General features: G+C 54.2%; 7 protein-coding genes across 7 annotated transcripts; 5 read left to right on the top strand and 2 right to left on the bottom strand.

The window, feature by feature from the left end:
- Nucleotides 1-165: 165 nt before the first annotated feature.
- KD926_002780 (putative ubiquitin-specific protease UBP12) lies at nt 166-6,039 on the top strand (the record flags this gene model as incomplete). The annotated part of the gene is made up of 5 exons (XM_053097252.1): nt 166-284; nt 1,168-2,978; nt 3,041-4,404; nt 4,472-5,165; nt 5,225-6,039. The coding sequence occupies 5 exons, from the start codon at nt 166-168 to the stop codon at nt 6,037-6,039; spliced, it is 4,803 nt and encodes a 1,600-aa protein (XP_052958870.1).
- Nucleotides 6,040-7,327: 1,288 nt separating this feature from the next.
- On the top strand, nt 7,328-8,023 carry KD926_002779 (uncharacterized protein; the record flags this gene model as incomplete). Its single annotated transcript, XM_053097251.1, has 1 exon — nt 7,328-8,023. One exon carries the CDS (start codon nt 7,328-7,330, stop codon nt 8,021-8,023), a length of 696 nt encoding a protein of 231 aa, XP_052958869.1.
- A 290-nt stretch (nt 8,024-8,313) lies between these two features.
- Nucleotides 8,314-9,533, bottom strand: KD926_002778 (arabinan endo-1,5-alpha-L-arabinosidase; the record flags this gene model as incomplete). Its single annotated transcript, XM_053097250.1, has 3 exons — nt 8,314-8,373; nt 8,427-8,455; nt 8,516-9,533. 3 exons carry the CDS (start codon nt 9,531-9,533, stop codon nt 8,314-8,316), a joined length of 1,107 nt encoding a protein of 368 aa, XP_052958868.1.
- A 1,074-nt stretch (nt 9,534-10,607) lies between these two features.
- On the bottom strand, nt 10,608-11,225 carry KD926_002777 (protein transporter TIM23; the record flags this gene model as incomplete). Its single annotated transcript, XM_053097249.1, has 1 exon — nt 10,608-11,225. One exon carries the CDS (start codon nt 11,223-11,225, stop codon nt 10,608-10,610), a length of 618 nt encoding a protein of 205 aa, XP_052958867.1.
- A 365-nt stretch (nt 11,226-11,590) lies between these two features.
- KD926_002776 (THADA/TRM732 family protein) lies at nt 11,591-17,075 on the top strand (the record flags this gene model as incomplete). Its single annotated transcript, XM_053097248.1, has 8 exons — nt 11,591-11,745; nt 11,837-12,798; nt 12,857-14,081; nt 14,135-14,363; nt 14,423-14,733; nt 14,785-15,497; nt 15,549-16,177; nt 16,245-17,075. The coding sequence occupies 8 exons, from the start codon at nt 11,591-11,593 to the stop codon at nt 17,073-17,075; spliced, it is 5,055 nt and encodes a 1,684-aa protein (XP_052958866.1).
- A 337-nt stretch (nt 17,076-17,412) lies between these two features.
- Nucleotides 17,413-18,144, top strand: KD926_002775 (uncharacterized protein; the record flags this gene model as incomplete). Its single annotated transcript, XM_053097247.1, has 1 exon — nt 17,413-18,144. One exon carries the CDS (start codon nt 17,413-17,415, stop codon nt 18,142-18,144), a length of 732 nt encoding a protein of 243 aa, XP_052958865.1.
- Nucleotides 18,145-18,545: 401 nt separating this feature from the next.
- Nucleotides 18,546-20,795, top strand: KD926_002774 (PX and BAR domain-containing protein; the record flags this gene model as incomplete). Its single annotated transcript, XM_053097245.1, has 6 exons — nt 18,546-18,636; nt 18,707-18,990; nt 19,050-19,316; nt 19,390-20,448; nt 20,511-20,624; nt 20,700-20,795. 6 exons carry the CDS (start codon nt 18,546-18,548, stop codon nt 20,793-20,795), a joined length of 1,911 nt encoding a protein of 636 aa, XP_052958864.1.
- Nucleotides 20,796-21,118: the final 323 nt, after the last annotated feature.

Raw genomic sequence — 21,118 nt, 5'->3', positions numbered from 1 at the left:
CCAAAGGTGCGCCAAACATCAATCAATACCCGGGATAGACTAGAAAAGCCAACGGTTCCCAGCCCTCTCAGATGCCATGACTATCCCAGACATTGAAAGTGGCCTCTATAATGGGGTAGATCGAGTCACTCAGAGTCGCGCATCTCAAAGTCCGAGGCTCCCTCAATGTGCGAGACTCCCCCAAACGAGCCTTCCGGCGACGACCAATACCTCCTGTACTTCGGCGTCTCCATGGTTGTTTTGTGCTTCGGCCCTCTTATAGCGGTCTTGATCATCGTTGGCAAGTGACTATCACTAGGTGGAGCGAGCCTGTAGAGTTAGGGCTCCAGAGAACCAGGCAGTCGTCGCAATGATATGTTGTTTTTCTTTTTTTTGCTGTCTTTTGTGCAAGCGATACACTGGAGGATTAGATCAGTATATAATCAATCAATAACATTAACTCGTGGTGATTCTGTTGAACTGGAGATTCCTCGCTCCGTGATAGACATACCTGACTACCAACTACTGACTACATATATTCCGTAGCTTGGACCAGTCTACTCCGTACCCCGGACTCCATGACAGACGGAGCATTCGAACTTTATTTCATGATTGGGAAAGGGAATTCTTGTGCTTGTGGACAGACAGTCAACCTCTTGTACCTCGTATCGGATTCAATATGGATCTGGGAGTTCTTTCTCATCGTTGATGGGGGGGAATTCAACCTCATGATGTCACCAACAACTGTCGGGGCCTTCCTTTCATTTTTCCCTTTTCCCTTTTGCTCACTTTCTTTCTTCCCTGCATCATCCCTGCATCCCTTGCGGCCCTTCAGGAACCGTCGGTCCTTCCATTCATCCATCCATCCATCATCCTGCAATCCTACACAAAAGAATACGGAAGGTCGACTCCACCGGAGACCCAGGGTTTTTCCCCCTTCGGATTTTCTTTTCTCATGGATTTTCGTTACTAAACTCTTTTCGTGCTGCTTCGTCTTTTTTTTTCTTGAATTTTTTTTTTTTTTATTATTCGTTCCTCCACTTCTTCGTGGTTCTACAGTTATTCTTTTCTTTTCTTTTCTTTTTTTTTATGTTCGCTTTTCCCAGGCTGTTCACCGCATCGGATTCGCCTTCTCCTTCGATCCATCTTCTTCACAATTTCCACCGTGTTACCTCGAGCTGCCACGAGACGTGCGCAGCTCACCGTCACGACGTCTTCCACAAAGCGCCGTAAGGTAGCAGAGCCTCGCCGACCCGGTCCTCTTCCCGGTGTGTCGCTTGCCTCGCAGGCTGGAAGACGTCACCCCCAGTCTTCCGCCTCGCCCTCGTCCGCCTACAACCACCACAACCACCACCCTCGTCCTTCCTCCGCTTCCGCTTCCAATCGAGGCCCGGCCTCCTCTTCGTCTTCCTCTGCTTCCTCCGCCTCTCCACCCCCTCGATATATTCCCGCCCATCTGCAGGACGAAGTGCTCGGTGCCGCCTCCCGCTCGCCCACCCCGGATTCCGATCCCTCGACCGCCTGCGCCGGCCTCACCTTGTCCAGTGACCCCCCGACCGACATGTCGAGCTCCGAGCAACAAGACGCCAGCCTGCCGCCCGCCGCCGTTGATGCCCGCTCGCCCTCCCCCGGCGTTAAACGGGCCGCCTCCGAGGTGGACGGCGATGTCGACGTCGACATGGACGCGGGCCCGACGGGAAACGACACGAACGATGCGATGAATGCCGACGGCGACGATAAATCCACCGCGAACGGCGGCAACCTCAACTTCACGCCCTCCAGCATGTCCACCAACACCCCCGCGACGACTAACCCGTCCGATTCGTCTCCTCCCTCCTACGATGATCAAGTGGCGAAGGTGACCCTCCACATGGCCCAGCCGCTGAAGGAGAAGCAGAAGGGCTACGTGGTTTCCATGTCTTGGCTGAAGCGGGTGCTCTCCCGAAGCTCGACCCACGCCGACCTGGCCGACAAGACCGCTGTCGAAGGAGACGTCGGACCGGTTGACAACTCCGATCTCGTGTTCGTGACCGATCCCGCCAATGCAGGCTTGGTCGACGAGGCGAACGAGCCGTTTGTGCCGCTGCGGCCCGGTCTGCAAATGGGGGAGGACTTTGAAATCGTTCCCCAAGAGGGCTGGGATCTGATCCTCCAGTGGTACGGTCTGGCCGAGCAGTCCCCCTCTATTGTCCGCTACGCCCATGACACCAGCGTGGGCGGCGACTCGCAGAACGTTCAATACGAAATCAACCCCCCGATCTTCACCATTCTCAAGCTGACGAACCCCTCGGCGGGGACGACGCCCCAGAGTCTCAAGGAGAAGAACATGAAACCGGTGCGGATCCTGTCGAGCCGGCACACGAACTTTCAGAAGTGGTTGAAGGACGCAAAGAGCCTGGCCAAGATCGACCTGGCGACCAAGGTCCGTGTCTGGAGGATATTGGGCGGGTTGGGAAGCGCCACCGCATCGGCCGCCATCACGCCGGCCGCCTCGCGCAGTGCCTCCCCGGCCCCCGCGGCCTCGATGGTTGCCAACGGCGGCAATAGTCTTGTGCTCGATCTCAACACCTTCCTTTCCCTGTCGGAGGGCGCCCAGCGAGAATTGCTGGAGGGGGCTAAGGATCAAACCGCCAATCCGAACTACAACGGTCGCATGACACTCGACGTCGCCGGTCTCGGCGGCAGCGACGTCGTGGTGCTGGAAGAACGGATTCCCGGCGCCGGCAACGGTGAATGGGCCTCCGAGGCGTCCAAGCAGACCCTCAATCGCCTGGGCGTGCCGACCGGGAGCTTGAAGAACGGCGTCGCCTCTAAATTGAAGAACAAAAGCCCGACAAACAGTGGACGTTCGTCCCCCGTCCCTGAACTTCCCCGAGGAAGAAGGAAGGATGGGAAGCCTCGCGGAAACACGGGACTGAGCAATCTCGGTAACACTTGTTACATGAATTCTGCCCTGCAGTGCGTGCGGAGCGTAGAGGAGTTATCCTACTATTTCCTGAGTACGTATCGTCCGCAGCTGGGTTGGGGATCACTTTGCCCGCTAACGAGCTCGTCCCTGCAGATGATGTTTATAAACAAGACTTGAACCCCAGCAACCCCTTGGCCCACAACGGCGAAGTCGCCAAGTCGTATGCCAACCTCCTCCGTTTGATCTACGACGAAGCCGGTCAATCTTCCTTTGCCCCGAGGCAGTTGAAAAATACCATCGGCCGCTACGGACCGGCGTTCTCAGGCTACGGGCAACAGGATTCGCAGGAGTTCCTGCTCTTCCTGCTTGATGGATTGCAGGAAGACCTGAACCGGATTCAGAAGAAGCCGTACATCGAGAAACCCGATTCTACTGACGACATGGTCCACAACAAAGCCGCCCTGACCGAGTTTGCCGACAAGTGCTGGGATATTTACAAAGCTCGCAACGACTCGGTTATCACTGACCTCTTTGCGGGCATGTACAAATCGACTCTACACTGCCCCGAGTGCGACAAGGTCAGCATCATCTTCGACCCGTTCAACAACCTCACCCTCCAGCTGCCGATTGAGAATGTGTGGAGCAAGGAGATCTACTATTTCCCCCTGAACTCGAAGCCGCTCCTGGTGGAGGTGGAGATTGATAAGAATTCCAGCATCAAGTCCTTGAAGGAGTTGGTCGCCAAGAAGGTGGGATCGGATGCCCAGCGACTGGTGATGACCGAGGTCTACAAGAACAAGTTCTACAAGCTCTTCGACAACACCAGCTCGATCGCGGAATCCCACATCAGCGGGAATGACGACATCGCCATGTACGAAGTCGAGTCCGTGCCGACAAACTACAACCCGGACAAGCCCCAAAGGAGTTTCCACTCGTTCGGTCGATCTGAGCGTGACGAGATTCCGGAACTCGACTCGCCCAAGGCCGATCGCCTGCTCGTGTCTGTCTTCAACCGAGTGGAGCGACCGAAAGGGAACAACCCCAAGAGCGCCCAGCGGACGCTCTTCGGAGTCCCTTCGTTTATCATCGTCGACCGCGAGGATGCCTATAACTGGGACGCCATCTACAAAAAGCTCCTCCTGGATGTCGCTTCCACGACGACCCGGGACATCCTCAATGAGGAGGCACCAGAAGCCACGCCGGACGAAACCGGCCCGGAAGATTCGGACATCTCTATTATGAACGAGGACGATGCGCAGTCGGCCGACTCCAAGATCAAGACGACCTCAGTGGATGGCGAGGATGGAATGGTGGACGTTTCCATGCGGGACGCACCTAACGCTTCCGAGGATGCCGTCTCCACCGAAAGCTCAATTCCCTCGCGCCTACGAAACTTATTTGAAATCAAGTTGATTCGAAGCAACGAGACTGTTCCCATCGGGTTTTCCGCGATTGAGGATAACAAAGAGTACCCCCGGATGTCATTCCGAATCAAGACGAAGCCTGCTGCGGAGGAGGTGAGTAGTTGTTGCCGCGGTACTCTTATCTTTGCAAAGTACAGCATGCTAACACAAGTATACACAGCCCGAGTCGACGTCGGAAGCACCCAGCAGCTCTCAAACGGCTACTAGCAACGACGCGGATGACGATGCATCGGACAGCGGATCCGACGCTGCTCCGCCTGCCAAGCGTCCCCAGAAACAGGTCCAGGAGCGCCCCCTTATCCGTCCCGGCGAGGCAATCGTGTTGGACTGGAATGAGGACGTCTACGAAGCCCTCTTCACCGGAAAACTCAAGGACAGGGACTCCGTTCGCGGGGCCCCAACCTGGATTGATGTCGAACGTCTTCCGGACCCTGAGTTGACCAAACGGCGCCAATTGCGCCAGATGCGCAAGAAGAAGGGGGTGTCTCTCGATGAGTGCCTGGACGAATTCAATAAGGAAGAAGTGCTTTCGGAGAATGATGCGTGGTACTGCCCTCGTTGCAAGGAACATCGCCGTGCCAGCAAGAAGTTCGAGCTCTGGAAGACGCCGGATATTCTCGTCATGCATCTGAAACGCTTCAGCGCCAGCCGGGGTTTCCGGGACAAGCTGGACGTTTTGGTTGACTTCCCCGTGGAGGGCCTGGACATGACCGGCCGGGTAGAGGCCCCTGAAGATGGCAAGGGTCTGATCTACGACCTCTTTGCAGTGGATAACCACTACGGTGGACTGGGAGGAGGCCATTATACGGCGTACGCCAAGAACTTCATGACGGGCCAGTGGAACGAATACAACGGTAAGTCTTCATGTCTGTTCTCGATCGACGGCACAAACCCCCGTGACTAATGCGTGTAGATTCCTCGGTTTCGCGAGCCCTGGACCCCCAGAGCGTGGTGACCTCGTCGGCCTACCTCCTTTTCTACCGTCGGCGATCGGATCGTCCGCTCGGCGGCAAAGTCCTGGAGGAGATCACGGAGTCGTCCACGCGACCACCCAGTGAGTCGGACTCGGCTAGCGAATCTCGCGGACAGTCACCGTCGGGGGACGGCCGGCGTCTCGGCGGCTCCTCCCTCAATGGGTCGTCGAGCGCCTCAACCGGAGCCGGAGCAGGTCGCCAGTCGGGAGATGGTGGTTTGCGGGTTGGAACCCCCGGGAAGAACCGCGGCGGTGATGAGTCGCCTCCGGAGTACTCCAACAACCCGACGCGCGGCGAGAAGTGCCTCGACAGCAATGATAAGAACAATCGACTGGAAGGTATGAATATCGAGGACGACGAGGAGTCCGGTGATGGAGGACTATCCAACCCCTTCGGTTTCCCAAGTCCGCCCTCGTGGTCGTTCAACCGAGTCCACCAAGCTCACGGCCCTTCTTCACAGATGACCACAGCGCTGCCGGGATCCACCTTTGATGACGACGATGACCTGCTTGACGACGACACCGCCAGCAATAAGGCGGTTGGCGGAGGAGACATGAGCGACTCGGATCTTCGACTGGCAGCCTTGACCGATAGTCCGGGCCCCGGCGCGGCATATCCGGGCACGCCGATTGAGGAGAGTGCATTCCAGGATATTCCTCCTCTACTGGAAGCCGACAATGATGATGACGACGACGACGAGCTGCCCGTGGTGGAGCTACGAGTGAACGATGAAGATCGGATCGTGTCCGATTAGAACTAGGCCTGTATCTTTCGGGTCTTCTGTGATATCTTTTTCTTTTTCTCGTTCCTCTTGGAAATGCAATTAATGCACTGCCAATACATAAATCATGTTTTGTTTCTTTTCCCTCTTTTCTTGATGCTGTCTATCTATTCTTGGTTGCCACCGGCGCGGCGATGATTTCCGATGGAAGTCAGTATGCCGGTCTACGTATGATTAGCATCTCTATCTCGGGATTCCGAGTGCATATGTGGGCGTGAGATAAAGTGGAGGACCGCGACACGGAGTATTCCTCATGCTATTTTTCTTCTCGTGCTCCCTACACAGAACATTTATGCATTTACATTGTGGTTCGCAAGGATAGGAGGTACAGAAAAGGCGCTGTATAAAGTCCGGCTGGACTACATGTTTTGCTTCTTTTTCTTTTTCTTCTTTTTTTTTTTTTTTGTTTCTTTTGCTTCGTGTTTAAAAACCCGCTGTTCGGTTTTTTTTTTTTTTTTTTTTTTTGTGACTGCTAGTAGAGCCGGACTTGGGTGTGTGTGTGTATGCTACAGATATACATAACGTGGGTTTGATGCACGCTCGGCTGCAAGCGTCAGCTTTCGCTTTTCAGCTCCCACCAGTCCTCTTCTTGCGACTAGCTTCCTTACAAAGAGAAATTCTGACCGGACACTGAAGACGAGGCTCGTCATCCCCCAGATCAGATGATCCCAGGCCACGCCGTCATCTGATCAGCCGACCGGATCTGATCGACTGACACACTCCTGCCTTCTTATAGACATGATGATTCCGATCAGTTTCTTCTCTCTGCCTGGGGGGCTGTGGCCCCTTTAGCTTGGTCCATAATCATCATCAACTGATCTCTGCCTGGCAACCAGCCACATGCAATCCTTGGGCTCAACCTTATTGGTCCTTGCGAACGTGAAGCCTACCTGTGTCGACTGGCACGCAAAGCCACACAGGAACAGAACAGCTACCTAGAAAAGAAGAGCCTAATTGTCTCACAAGATCCGGTCTCCGATGGGCGGGCTGAATGATCTGACGGTCGTGCATCGGAGATCCCACGACAAGGGGGAAACAAGGAATCCAGGCAACGTGCCTGGAGCTGTTCGTGTTGCGCCAATCATCTGAGCTGGTCAGTCACTTCTTGTGAGTAATCGCTGCTTACCTTGTAGGCTTGTGTCATTTCGAGATATAAAAAGCTCGATGGGCGGTATCCTGGTCAATACCTCGATCTACTTCGCACGTTTTCTTCGAAAAGGTTTATGATCCCGAGCCTAGCAAGAACAATCAGATCTCCATCATGGTCTTCCCAAGGATCCTTACCTCCTTCTCTCGCTCCTACTCGGGCTCCGGGTCGGTATTCAAACAGCCTGTCCCCGATAGCGAGCGTCGCGACGAAGACCGACCGTCGCCGTCTTCCTCCACGTCCACCATCCAGCCTCTCAAGAGATCCGAAGAGAGTGAAGATGTCACCCCCACAAACGCCTATACGCCTCGTGGTCGCCCCGCTTCCGCTAAGCTCGAGGACAAGAAGGCGGAGAAGGCAAGCTCGAACGATGGGGGATGGAGCTACGGCCTCGAAAGCGACAACAGCGATATAAGCACACTCGATCTCGGTCCTAGTGTCACGATCTCGACGCCGACTCCCGAGGCCACGACTCCTCTCGCTACCCATCCGGAGTATCCGTTTACGCCGCTTCCCCGGTCAGAGTCGCAGGGTGATCCGTTCGATCAGATTAGCTCCCCGGAGCGACAGCCCGACTCGCCGGTAGTGTATAAGACGGAGGAGTCCGATCAACGGGCGAACGATGTTCCTGCTCCTCAGGAGAAAGGGCCAGCGAAGACGCCGGCTCGACCGCCGAAACGCAAGTCCGATACGGTGGTGGCCACGTTCCGCACGTTGTCGTCGTCGGGGTCGTCGCTGTTCGCAGGTCTCAGGCCGGGGGTGAACCGCGCGAGGACGTCGTTCCGCCGGGGTGGTGCGTTGAGTGACTAGAATTTTGCAGGTGGAATCGGTATGGTTTCTCGGTTTGTTACGAATGATGATGTGTATAGGTTTATTTCATTCGACGTGGGTTTGTTTTCTTCAGAATGATAGGGGAGTTTTTGGAGTCAAGAATCGGGTCGCTTTCTCATGTCATTTTGTATTCAGATAGAATGTGACGTTAATCATATGGACAGCTCGATTAATGATATCTGGATGGTTTCTACCGAAGCAGCGTGTATTCTAACGATGTATCCCATCTCTCCCATCGATTCTATCATCCAATCATCCAATCATCCAGCTCATACGGCAACGGGCCAGCCGTCTATGTATTCCAAGGGGTTATAGCCCAGTCGAGCCTCCTGTGTGGGATGTTATGGTTCTGATCCTTAAGCATTAGGACGGTCACACTCACCCAGAAGTCATAGCTTATTGTCGTGTTTACTGTCAAACCGGTTAGCTGGGTCTTCGTGTTTCCTCGTCCCGGCAAGAACCAGTGCTCACAGTAGTGATAATAGAGGATATCTTTTCCGTCATCCGTAAGAACTCCCTCTCCACCGGGAGCATACACATCTCGATTCGAGCCGTACACCACTTCGCCTCCACCGTCGACCAGGTCACGGCCGATCCTGTCGACAAAAGGCCCACGGGGAGAAAGCGATCGCCCGACACGAATCTGATACTCCTTCCCTGGCGCTGGGAGATTATCCGGATCGTATTTGCAGCACTTTCCCCAACTAAACCAGAGGTAATGATAGGGCGCGTGATAAGAGATGAACCCTCCTTCGACGGGATGAGCGCCCGTAGGGTCTCCGCACAGCGGAGTGGGTTTCTTTCGTCCCGGGAAGATGGCGCGTGGTTCGTAGGCGAGATGGCGCGCGTCGGACTCCTCACCAGTGGCGACGGAAAGTAGATCTTTCGACAGGGGCACCTGCCAGAGACCGGTCCAGTAACTGCCCCAGGTCAGATATCCCTGGCCAGTGTCAGTGATGAAGACACATGGATCGATCGCGTTGGACACGTTGTATGGGTAGTTGGCCGATCCGGGTCCCGTGCCGGATTGCACGATGCTACCGTGATCGGTCCAGCCTCCGGGCCCCGGCGATTTCGACGTGGCCACTCCGATCGCGCTGTCACGACATCCGGCAAAACTGACGGCGTAGTAACAGTAGAACGTCCCGTCGACTTCGATGGTCATGGGAGCCCAAGGGGCTTGGCGGTCGCCTTTGGGAATGATGCTCTCCTTATCGAGCACGGTCATTGTCCGTTTCCAGGGACCGTCAAGACACGGAGCTTGGTGAATCGCAATGTTTTCCCCAACGCTGTAACTGTAGTAGATTTCGCCCACTTTCAGGATACTGGGGTCATGGATCTGCAAGTCCGTTCCATGAGCGGGCGCAAAGGGTTCTGCGGGCACCGGTGGTGCTACGCCAGGAGATAGCGCAGGGTTCTGTAGGAACAATTCGGAACGACGGTGCACAGCTAAGGTGATGAGGGTAAACAGGCCCAGTAGGAGGGCCATCTTGGCAAAGCGCCGAAAGTATGGACAGCGAAGGGGTCTGAAGTCGGCTCTGGGTTCGCCAGTCCCAGGCCGGGAGGGTAGAAAGGGACATGGCATGGTGGACATTTGGGCAGGAGCGCCCTTGCCTGACTCTCGACGTCAGATGAAGAATCGAAGCACCGCATGGACATGCTAGAGACCGTCTACTAACTGACGTTGAACCGCCAGAGACGCAGTATCATTTAGGTTGTTGTCTCACCCCGGGGAGCCAAGGAGTCCATAATTGTGTCTGTGCTCTTAGACCCGACCACCAACATCAAAAGGGGGCAGGGTCCATACTCCGTGAAGGCGCGTGAAATGTGTACGGTTAAAATGAATGTGGAGAGGGAATGGTCAATGGAAGGGAAGGGGACAACGACCGTCGCGCCTAGAGTGATGACGTGATTACAGAACCGTGTGCCTGATCTGCACGATCTTATTGGCCTACCATGGTCAATTTTTTTTTTTTAAAGATGCTAGATAAGTCGGGTTTTAAATGGAAATTAACAGTTGATCGGGGAATTAGTGCACTTTCTATCTCCGTCAGGCCCAGTGAAGTACGCAGGGGGCTCGAACTATACTCCGTGTACTCCGAGATATCGACATGCCGTCGCTAAGGGTGACTGATATATATTTAAACACGCTAGTTGGTCTGATGGTTCAGAATCACCGTTTAAGTTCTTCATTGAAAGCTCCCAGCCCATGAAAGACCGCGAGAGACCGCTATATGTACAGGAAAAGCTATCAAAACCCATTACCATGCCGGTCCCAACCATGGAGAATTTGTGCAAAAATCAAGATGCTTCGAGCGCCGGAGCGAAGAGATTCGAGGACGAAAAAGAAATCGTTCTAATACAGCGTGAACAAGTAAAAAGAAAAGAAAAGAAAAGGAGTTAAATAATACAACACCCTCCCGCTTTGCTGAAAACGACGGTGGACATAAGGAGGTTGACTCGGCTCGTTCCACGAGGGATTCGGGTAAGTTGGCGATTAGAAGAAGGTTTTTCTCACGACCTGTTCCTGAGTTAGCGATAGTTCCTGACGGAGCGAGGGAAATCAAAAGACAAGCCAGGGAGCACAAACCGCCCAGCCACCGGCAATCGTCGCCACGATGCCACCGGAAATCATCATTGGCTTCAGACCCCGAGTGCTCTTGAAAATCATGCCACTCAGAGCACCGGCCACAATGCTGTTGGCAGAGTCGTGCTTGCCGCGAGCATAGCCAATCCCGGAGTTGAAACCGTTGTATACCATGGCCACCACGCCGGCGGAGTTGCCGAGGAACGGACCTCGCCGCGTGACCGAGTTCAGAACGCCGTTCAGTCGAATCTTGGGGGGCGCAGTCGCGGGGGTCTTATTCAATCCTTCGGCCAAACCCCAAGCTCCTCCGACAGTCAGCGCAGCGAGATAAGTGGTGCCGGCGCCGTAACACAGGTCGTCGGACCATCCTCGGGACGGTAGGACTGATCGCGAGCCGGGCAGCTCGTCGAGGGCGGAATCTTCGAGAGTGATGTAGTCAAGGGTATCCTGGTTCAGGCCGGACAGGGGATGGAGCTGCGTCGGGTCGGGGATGGCGACGTCTGAGAAGAAGGAGCTGGCATCCGGGGCTGACGAGGCGTCGAATTCGGAGCCCTTGGGCTGCTTGCGGCCACCGAACGAATCCCAGATGGACATTGTGAAGAAGGAGAAGAGGGAAGAGAAAAAAGATTAGATTAAAAGAATACAGGCAAGAAACAAAAGGAAAGGAGACGGTCGATATAGCCAGCCGGCGCGAGTTCACGGATAATCCTCAACCTCAACGGGTTCGACGAGGAACAAAAACTTCAGCCCCGTGACCGGCGACGGGGGCGGCGGTTCGCCGGAGCGCGGAACAGCATTTGGCCGGCGCTAACCCGCTTTGGGGGTCCCACCGGCAAAATCCACAAGAGGGCAAATTGAAATCGCGGGGATATCTTGGAACGATACGATCGAGTCTCGAGTATCGATTATCAACCCTTCCGGTGTAGTGCTGGCTACGGGCATGTCCCATCGGTAAGGCCATGGCGAGCCAAGCAGTGTCCGGCGTCCCCGGCGACGCGGGAGCCCTCCAGATGGACGAGATAGCGCAATGCATACAGCTCGTCCCCGAGAAAACCATGCTGGAGATCAGCAAAGGACCGCTGGGCCGATTCATGCAGTCATGTGATGACCTACAGTAAGTGCCTGTCCTGTGGTTCGGTTGTAAACGTTCTACAATCTCCGAGATCTCCGTCGGCGGACAATGTGCCCTAATTCTCTGGCAATAGAAAAGTGAGCTGCGTATGGCAGAGTCTGCTGAAGACCTTTGCGACGGCATCCACCTCGCATAGCCACACCTCGGTGGCTTGCAATACGCTGAGCGCATTCCTTGATGCCGCGCGGATCTCCAAGTGCGAGGGAACGAGACAGCTGGTGCTGTCCCGCGAGACTTGGCTATCCGTATTCGACGTGTTCTTGATTCGCTTCAAGGACGGAAAGCCCAAGCCGATGAAGCAGCTGCTAGAGTCCTTGGTGACTCTGCTAAGCAAGAACCTGGCCGAAGATGACCGACAGTTCATCAAGTCGCGGATAATCAATGCCACAGTGCCCAGCATCGTATTGAACGAGCGTCGTTCTCAGCTCAAGGCGTGTCTCGTTACGCTAGAGATCCTAGTCCGCAAGAACACTCTTTCGCCCATCGAGCTGATCGCAATGGTTCAGGCTTGGCTCCAGGGAAACGCAGGCCGATGGGTTCCTCTTTTCCAAGAGGATTGTAAAGCTCTTTCGATAGATGTAAGCCAGTTTTCCGAACGGTCCTCCGACGATGGTTTGGACAATCCAGGTTCGCAACGGACGGCCGCGGAGGTGCTTGTGCTGGCTCTGATGGCCCAGGCAAAGAGCTTCGAGCTGGCCGCGGGTCCCGGAGACACCATGACAGCTTTCTTCCTGAAAGTGAAAGCTTTGCCCCAGACTAGCTACTCACGCGAGTATGTGCAAAGTTTGCTCTCTGTCTGGGTCGCCCCGGTTAGACACATCATCCTGCAGAACATGAACCTCCTTGAGCCCATGTCCTCATACTTCCTTCACCCTCTATTTAGTATTGATCCCGTCGGGTTCAGAGGATTTTTAAACCAGTTGCCTTTGGAGAACCTCTTAACTGGTGACATGCATGATGCCCCTGTTGATGAACTCTCTCTGCTCTTTGCGTCGTTGCAGATGGCCAAGAAGATTGGCCTGGTGCATGAAGATCGTAAGAGCTCATGGTCTGTATATTCCCTCGAAATGACCTCTTTCTGACCATCTTCTAGATACCTCCCCCAAAGGCCCCGCCGCCAAAAATGGAGCAGGCGATGAAGGACTGATTTTGAAGAGTGAAGTGATCGGGCAGTTTCTTTTTCACCGAGAGTTCAGCATCAGAATAGCTGCCTTGTCGCTTCTGATAACGGCCAATGCCACAACGAAACCATTTTCGTCCGCTACCATGAGGGCCATCTTGAAGGGGCTTCCCTCCTTGCACGCCGAATCAGACGCCTATTCTCGAGGGGAAATATTGAGTATCATACGTAAATTGATCCCCCGCCTCAAAGGTGGTATCATGAGTAGTGAACAGAATTGGGCCGAGGTGATGGCTTCGGCAAACAAGAAGCAGCCCCCAAACTATGCGCGCGATGATCCGGAAACCCAGGCCTGTTTGGCCGAATACCTGGAGTTCCTCAAGACAGACCTGCAGCCCACGGCATCCTACCCTCGTCATATCACGTCCTTGAAAACCTTGATTCTCCTCTTGGAGTCTGGTCTGGATGCTCGTTTTGAAGGTAGCATCGTCAGCAAAAATGAAGGAAATTTCACCAAATGGAGATTCAACGTCGAAGTCTTCGAACCTAGCCTTTTGCGATTGCTGGTTGATTTGCTTCTCGATCCCTTTGAAGAAGTGCGAGCTAGGTCTCTCTCGATTGTGAATCTGTTTCCGCGCAATCTCTTGCTTGGCGATGGCATTCAATTGGGTAGCAGCGCCTCGGACAAGGCGCAGCTGCTAAGCGCGTTGAGCACGGCAGAACAAATGGCGAGCAGAACTAGCCGCGCAGATTATGCGGATACCGTCGCTCGTCTTTATCACATCCTATTCTGCGCGGCGCAGCGGAGTACTTCCGGCGCCTCGCAATGGTGGGAAACAAAGACTGGCGTGGTTGATACCATTCTGAAGAGACTGGAGGCCAAGCTGTCCCTTTCGGGGGCTATTGTCAAATACCACCTACGTGATGCACCACTCCACGGACACGTTTCCGCTCTCAGGTATATTGTTGCTATGACGGATTTCCATATCTTGATATCCGACCCTGAATCGCCAAATCCCGAGAACTGGCGGTCTACACACGCCAGGATTGTGTTTGTCTGCGACAAGATTTGGAACGAAGTGAAACCTGTGCTCTGCATCGACTCCCCAGAAGGCCACAGTGATGAACCCGCCGAAGGGCTTTCTGTTGGGCCAAAGGATATCCTGTCTTACTCCTGGCGTGCTCTGCGAGAATCGAGGTATTTATCTTCCATGCTCTCATATCTCAATCCAACATTACTGACACGGGCAGTCTCCTTCTTCATGCGACCCTGGCAAACTCTACATACGGCCCGCAGGGATTGTCAGGATTGACCTATGAGGATTATGAGAAGATTGGAACAACCAGCTTTACGCAGCTTGCTGAACTCCGTCACAGAGGAGCCTTCTCGACTGTCTCTCAGACCTTTGCCACTTGCTGTTTGCGGTGTGGGCAGTCTGGCAATGCAGAGATTTCCGAGCTTCCGAACCGATGGTATCAGGTGAGTGGTATCAGGTGAAGTAAGAACGACCACAGCGGGAGCTAATTTGCCGGGAATAGGATGCTAGGAAGATCATATTTGAGGCTGCTTCTAAACTTACTCGCCGATCAGCCGGTTTACCCGCTTTGATCACTGGCATAGTTTCAGCAAAACCGGGAGGACCGCTCTTCCAAAAGATTGTTGATGACCTTCACGAAATCTCTCATTTACCGGCTTCCCATGATAGTGACAAACAGGACCTGGAACTACCCCAAGTACATGCCATGAATTGTCTAAAGGACATTTTCACGAACAACAAGTTCGGGGCTTTCACTGAGGCCTTCATCATGCCTGCATTAACCTTGTCCGCTGAACGAATTGGATCTCCCATGTAGGTCACATCGCACCAATTTTATGAAGCTGGAGGCTAACTTTGATCCAGATGGGCACTTCGCAACTGCGGGCTGATGCTATTCCGTGCTCTATTAACGCGTATTTGCCGCACGGGGACCGGCTTAGGATTCGGTGGTAAATCCGGGTCGGAGCCTGGAGCTCGTGTTTCGTTCCAGAAGTACCCAGGCCTCATTCAGCTACTCTCAACACTCCTTACTGAGGAAGACACACGGAATATTGCCGACCAGGATGACCATTCCATTGTTACGGAACGTGTTTTCCCAGCCTTGGAGCTCATTGCTGAGAAGGTGCCGAATGTTTACGATGTCGATGATAGCCTGATTCTTGGATTGGTTAAGACACAATTCAGTAGTCCCGTTTGGGGTATCAGGGAGCATGCTGCCCGAGTTTATGCATCGATTCTGAATCGCTCCGACATCATCAAGGACATCAAGTCACTTGTTGATGCTGACGCACAGTCGAAATCCCAGGACTTGCTCCACGGAAAGGCTCTTTGTGTGCAATATGCGCTACGTAGATTCGCACTTGTCTCTAACTCACTCTGGAACGGTATGTTGGCCTGCACTGAAGCTACAACCGATTTTATTGACGCAGAGTTAGACCACGTGGAGGAGTTATCATTTTTTATGAAGCACTTATTTGCGGTACTTTTCCCGCTGGCCGAATCGCCATTTGTTGCCACTACTCTGGTGGAAACCCTGACAGAGTCCGTGGTGAAAAGCTTCGAATCTGGAGCCGACAGTAAGAAATGTCCGATTTGATAGCCAATATCTGGCTAATACCGTGTTTTAGAAACCTTATTCGCTACCCTGAACGACATCTTTGACACACACGCACTCTATGACATTGTGGACTTCATTTTCGATTCTTCGCACCCGTCGTGGAAATCGTTGAGCACAACGCGCGCGGCCTCTCTCCTAAGAAGAGCGCTATCATGGGCCGCGGTTCTGCGGATTCTCGGTACAGACCAGTCCAACGAGGAGTTGGAGTCATTTATTTTGAAGGTTTCCTGTTTTGATGCCAATGTCGGCGCTTGGCTTCTTGAACAGTTGCAGGAAACATTTGGCCAGAATGCTGCAAACAGGAACATCCTTCTTCGCCTCTACTCAGTCGTCATATTGGGAGCCTACCCCGAGGATGTCAAATCATCAGCGATTGACAGCCTAGCGTCCTGCCTGGAGAGTGTCCTTGATTTCGGCTCCGACAGTTTCGGCGGGATCGTACTGCCGTGGGAGGCTTTAGACAGGCAAATCAACCCCGGTCCAGCCGCACCCATTTGGAACCGGGTTCGATCAGACGCGGAACTGCGTCTTCAGGGATGCCTCTTGGCCGCCAAGGTTCTTGCAAATCAATGCCAGAGCTTACAGGAGGACGTCACTAGGTGGGTCATCAAGCTTCGATTTGCGATGCAGGAGGAAACGGTAAGCCCTTATCACCGTCTATGTAGGCTTCTATGCTCTATGTACGCTTTTGCTAACGACACCGAAGGAATTCACGACCCGCCATGCTGCGGTTTCCTCCCTCACCGCATTTGGGCGTGTGCTCCGTTCCCCAGGCAAGGCCCCTCTGGCAGAGACATTTTTCCTAGAGCCATACTTGATCCTATATGACATGCTGAATGACGATGACGAGGAACTGCGTGATCTCGCCGCCTTAACCGCCTCATGGGTGCTCTCGTATTCATCCGTCGCATCATTCAAGGCTGTCACACTCTCCCCGTTCAATGCCAGTCAACTTCTTTCTGAATTCGTCGTCGATAATTACGCCGGGTCCCCTCTCCTCTGCAACCGGGTAATCCGGTACATCACAGGCCAGGAGTCCCGAATTGGCGGATCGACCCAAAGGAAACGCCAGACTCCGGTTTCAGACCTGATTTCTGAGTACATGAAAGAAAGCACCACCCTATTCGAGGAAGAGAAACAGAACCTCTTTATCGACGAGGTCCGCGAAGTTAACCGGTGGTCTGGACAGCTGCTTAAACTGGCAGCAGGCTCGTATGATGACCGCTTGACCCGGTCGGTCTGTCAATGGGTTTCCGACGGACTATCGTATCTCATCGAGTTGGCCGTGAATGGTTCTGGGCCGGGCAAGGACGGATTCCTCGGCTGGACGACAAAACCCGAAACCTTTACTTTGGGTGTCCGTCTGATCGAGCTCGCAGGCGTAATGGCATCGCCTGGGTTCCCTGCCTCCAAGAACCTTGGTGGCGACGAACAAATCTTGAAGGAGAAGTTACAGCTGCTCTACATGCATGGGAAAGCGGTATCGTTGCATGTTGACTGGCTCTCGAGGATTCAGCGGGCAGTAGACGCTTCATGATATGTTATGATTGGATTAGATAAAAGTTCTAGACAAAATTCTGTTAATGACTACTTGCCTGGCTCTCAGTTGAAGGGTATAGCGCATTCACCTCACCTACACGGACTGTCGATGCCATTGACCCCCTCCATTCACTTCAATCCCCCGTACCACCCAGCATATCCCTTAGCTATTCTACTACACTTTCTTTGCCATTCTGCCTGCATTCCTCGACAAGCCCAGAGCAGCAACACCTACAGAGTCACAAGGTCCCGTTCCCAAGCTAATCCACGAAAGCTGCCCCTCCCCCTCAAGCAGTCCACTCACTTGCCCGATAGATTCCGTGCACCCGTCCCCAATGAACAACAATATTGTCATTGCTATCGTTCTTCTCGTGGCCCTCTTCGGCTGCGGCTGCGGGTGGCTTTACTCACTTCGCTGGCGGTCCGAAGTTCGCGATCGGTTATTTGAAGCAGATGCCGCGGTGAGAATACGGAGACTGGAGCGTGGAGCAACGCAACCACGACGGGCCATAGAGGAAAGATCTCGAGGACAACCACCTCCCTCTCGACCTCCCAAAGCCAAGGGTGGCCCGAAGAACAAGGGCAAGAAGGCCAAGGCTGGGGGTGGAAAGAAGCAGCAGTCGCCGAAACGAAAGCAAAGATCACCACCGCAGGAATGGTCTCCAGACAATCAGCAGAATGAACAAGAGAACAAAGATACGGACAATCAAGACTACGGCTCACAGGGATGGGGCAGCTCGGGTGTCGCGGAGCAGCCTGAGGCCAATCAGTCTACGGCGTCTACCACTACGGCAACTACTGTTGCTGATGATGGTGGCTGGGGAGGCGCGGACAATGCGGCTGCAGAATCGTCGGGACAAGCAAGTGGCAGTGAGAATCGAGATTCGACGGAGCAGCCGGCGAGTTCAACTGGGGGATGGTCGGCGGATGCGAACAGCAGCTCGGCGCAAGGCGATTGGGAATCCAGTGCGAGTGGAGGAAACACTGCGAGGGAAGCAAAGGGCTGGGACGCAGAGGGGAAACGGAACGACGATCATCCGGAGGCGGAACCCGAGTCGACCTGGTGATGGAGGAAAGGGGTAACTGTGTTGGTGGAGTGTAGATGTATACGAAGGAACGAAGGAACGAAGTATGAGGAGTGCTGCCTGAGGAATCAAAGACGGTGCGGTGCGCCAGTGGTCGCTCGGACCCGCCGTACGCCGCAGTCAGTGACGTCTCGTTCTTTTCCCCCCGCGAATCTCCAGGCCGCCGCCTTCCTTTCCTCCTGCTTATTGTTTCTCCTCCCCAGCCTCTTCCTTCTCCCCTGCTCCCTCTCGCCGCGTCGCATCGTCGGTGCTTCCTACTTCAATTCTCTACCCAAGTAGCTGATTTCCCCCCCTCCTCTCTTTCCTCCCCCCCCCGGTTTCTCCTCCATTGGGCTTTCCGCGGTTCCTGGAATTGTAGCCTGGACCCAGCCTCTCGGCCAACCATGTGGAACGACGAGGATAACAACCCCTACGGCGCATTCGACGACCAGGCCAATCTATCGGAATCCCTCCATTCCGCCACTCTCGCTTCCCGTAAGATCTGATCCCCATTGCGTCGTCGGCGTATAGGATCCCCTGCTTGCTCATTGTCTGACCGCCGCAGCTCTTTATGACCGCGACTACACCCCTCCGTCGCCTTCCAGCCGATCGTCCACCCAGGACCCGCCGGATTACTTGGAGCGACAACGCGATTTCAGCGACGACGATGACAACGACGGAACTTACGGCACCCAGCAACCGGGACAAGGATACCTCCGCAAGAGCGTGTACGATAGCCGCATAGAGCAGATCTTGTATGAGAATCCGGAGATGCCGATCCTCATCACGGACGCCGGGAAGAACCACGAGAGCGGCGGGGGCTACATAGTGTACACCATTCGCACTGGAGTATGCAGATCATCAACTCCAGGCGCCTCGAACCATCCAGACTGACAGATGAATCCCAGGATTTGGAGGTGCGTCGGAGGTACTCGGAATTTGCTTCGCTGCGCCAGACCCTGGTGAACCTCCATCCCACCCTCGTTGTCCCGCCCATTCCCGAGAAACACACCATGGCCGATTATGCTGCGAAGCCCACCAAAGCCAAAGAAGACACCGCCATCATAGAGCTCCGGAAGCGAATGCTGGCCGTCTTTTTGAACCGATGTCGTACGATGAAGGAAATTCGGGAGGACGGGGTGTGGTGGAGGTTCCTGGATCCCAATGTTAGCTGGGTATGTGTAACGTCAGCCACGGGAGCTTGCTCTGGCCTCCCTCGTCCGCCTCTAGGCTAACTCTCTACACCAGAACGAGGTGCTTCATTCCCATCCCGCATCCTCCGTGCCTAAGAACAACCTCAAAGCTCCGCCGCTCGATCCCGCAAACCCGACAGCCGCACACGCCTGGCTACCCATTCCTTCCGCCTCCTCAAAACTCAAGAATGCGCCCGGTGCGGCGCCGACAGCCACCTCCCCAACCACAGAGGCACCCGGTCCCGACGTTCTGGGTCGTTTCCCGCCCGAATCGCGCAAGTTGAGCGAGAAGGATTTTGACCCCTATTTTGTCAATTTCGAGGCCTCCACCCGGGAGCTCGAGTTGCTTCTTCAAGGAAACATCGAGAAGGTGAACCGACGGACTTTGGCGCATCTCTCTTCCCTATCTGCGGACCTGATGGAGCTAGGAGCCCGGTACAATGGATTCTCGTTGTCTGAACAATCACCCACCGTCGCCGCAGCCATTGAGCGCGTCGGTCAGGCGGCGGACACTTCCTACATTGAAACCGAGGAGCTGTCCTCTTCGTTGGGTGCAAACTTCGCGGAACCCATGAGGGAAAGTGCTCAGTTTGCCAGCATCGTTCGCAGCGTTCTGCGATACCGGGTTCTCAAGCGGGTACAGGAGGAAATGACCCGAGACGAGTTGGCGAAAAAGAGAACCCTTCTTGACTCCCTGGAGAGAAGTGAGATGGAAGCAAAGCGCATTGAACAATATCTTAATCGTTCTACCCCACAAGGCACAGGGACCAAACCTCAGCGATCCCTGTCCACCTCGTCGGCCACCAGCGCCCCCGGTACCCATGATAGTGAAGCCCAGCCTAGTGGGCCGGAGGATACTGCCTCCATCGATTCGGATTTCCCCCCAACCCACGGCGACTCGATCGGCTCTCAACAGCCCGTTGCCCCGGTGTCCCCCTCGCGGAGACCCGAAGTTGGACAGCCCTCTCCGGCCCACCGCAAAACTTCCAGCGGAACATTCATGAGCAACAAGCTCTTTGGTCGCATCAGTCACGCCGTCCATGGCTTTGTCGACGTGGACCCGGAGCGGACCCGACGCGATCAAATCGGGAAAACCAGGGAGAGCCTAATTCAGGTATTTAGCCCACCACTCCCATTCCATTGTACCTCACCATGCTAACATGAATCGATTTGCAGTTAGAGGAAGCGCTTAAAGTGTCGGAGAGTGATGTCAAAGACGCAAGCACCGGGGTCTTGCAGGACTTGAAGCGGTTCCAGAAGGACAAGGAGACAGATCTACGACGATATATGGTATGTTGTGCGACTCGATTGAACCTACTTGTGCGGTTCGAATCTCCTCTTGACAAGACTAACCGGCTTCTTTAGGTTGCCTACGCGCGGTGTCACCTTGACTGGGCGCGGAAGAATCTCGAAACATGGACAGAGGCTAAAGACGAGGTTGACAAGATTGTCGTTCGGTAGACCCCACGGTGTTTTAATATGTGGATCTAGTGTTGTTTTTTCCTTCCACTCGTTCTCCCATTCTAGAGACACGGAGATCGAGAACGCTGGGCGTTGGTAGGCAGGATCTTCTTCGATATTTCATCATCACGGGCTGTTTCTATTATTATCAAATTTCAATGGCAGTAGCTCATGAATTGAATCAACATTAATGCATGCCGGTGTTCTTTAGCACCCGAGTTTGGTAGTGCCTTGTGGAGATTCCTTTGGAAGAGCCCCATCGGATGGATACTATTGAAGAAATGAAAATCCAAATCATCTATTAAATACCGCGTTGAAGCGTT

The sequence above is a fragment of the Aspergillus affinis genome, assembly GCF_023601865.1.
Source record: "Aspergillus affinis strain CMG 70 chromosome Unknown NODE_15_length_407527_cov_87_040692, whole genome shotgun sequence".
Classification (NCBI taxonomy): domain Eukaryota; kingdom Fungi; phylum Ascomycota; class Eurotiomycetes; order Eurotiales; family Aspergillaceae; genus Aspergillus; species Aspergillus affinis.
Note: the sequence above shows the minus strand (reverse complement) of the source record. Positions and strands in the feature narration are given on the sequence as shown.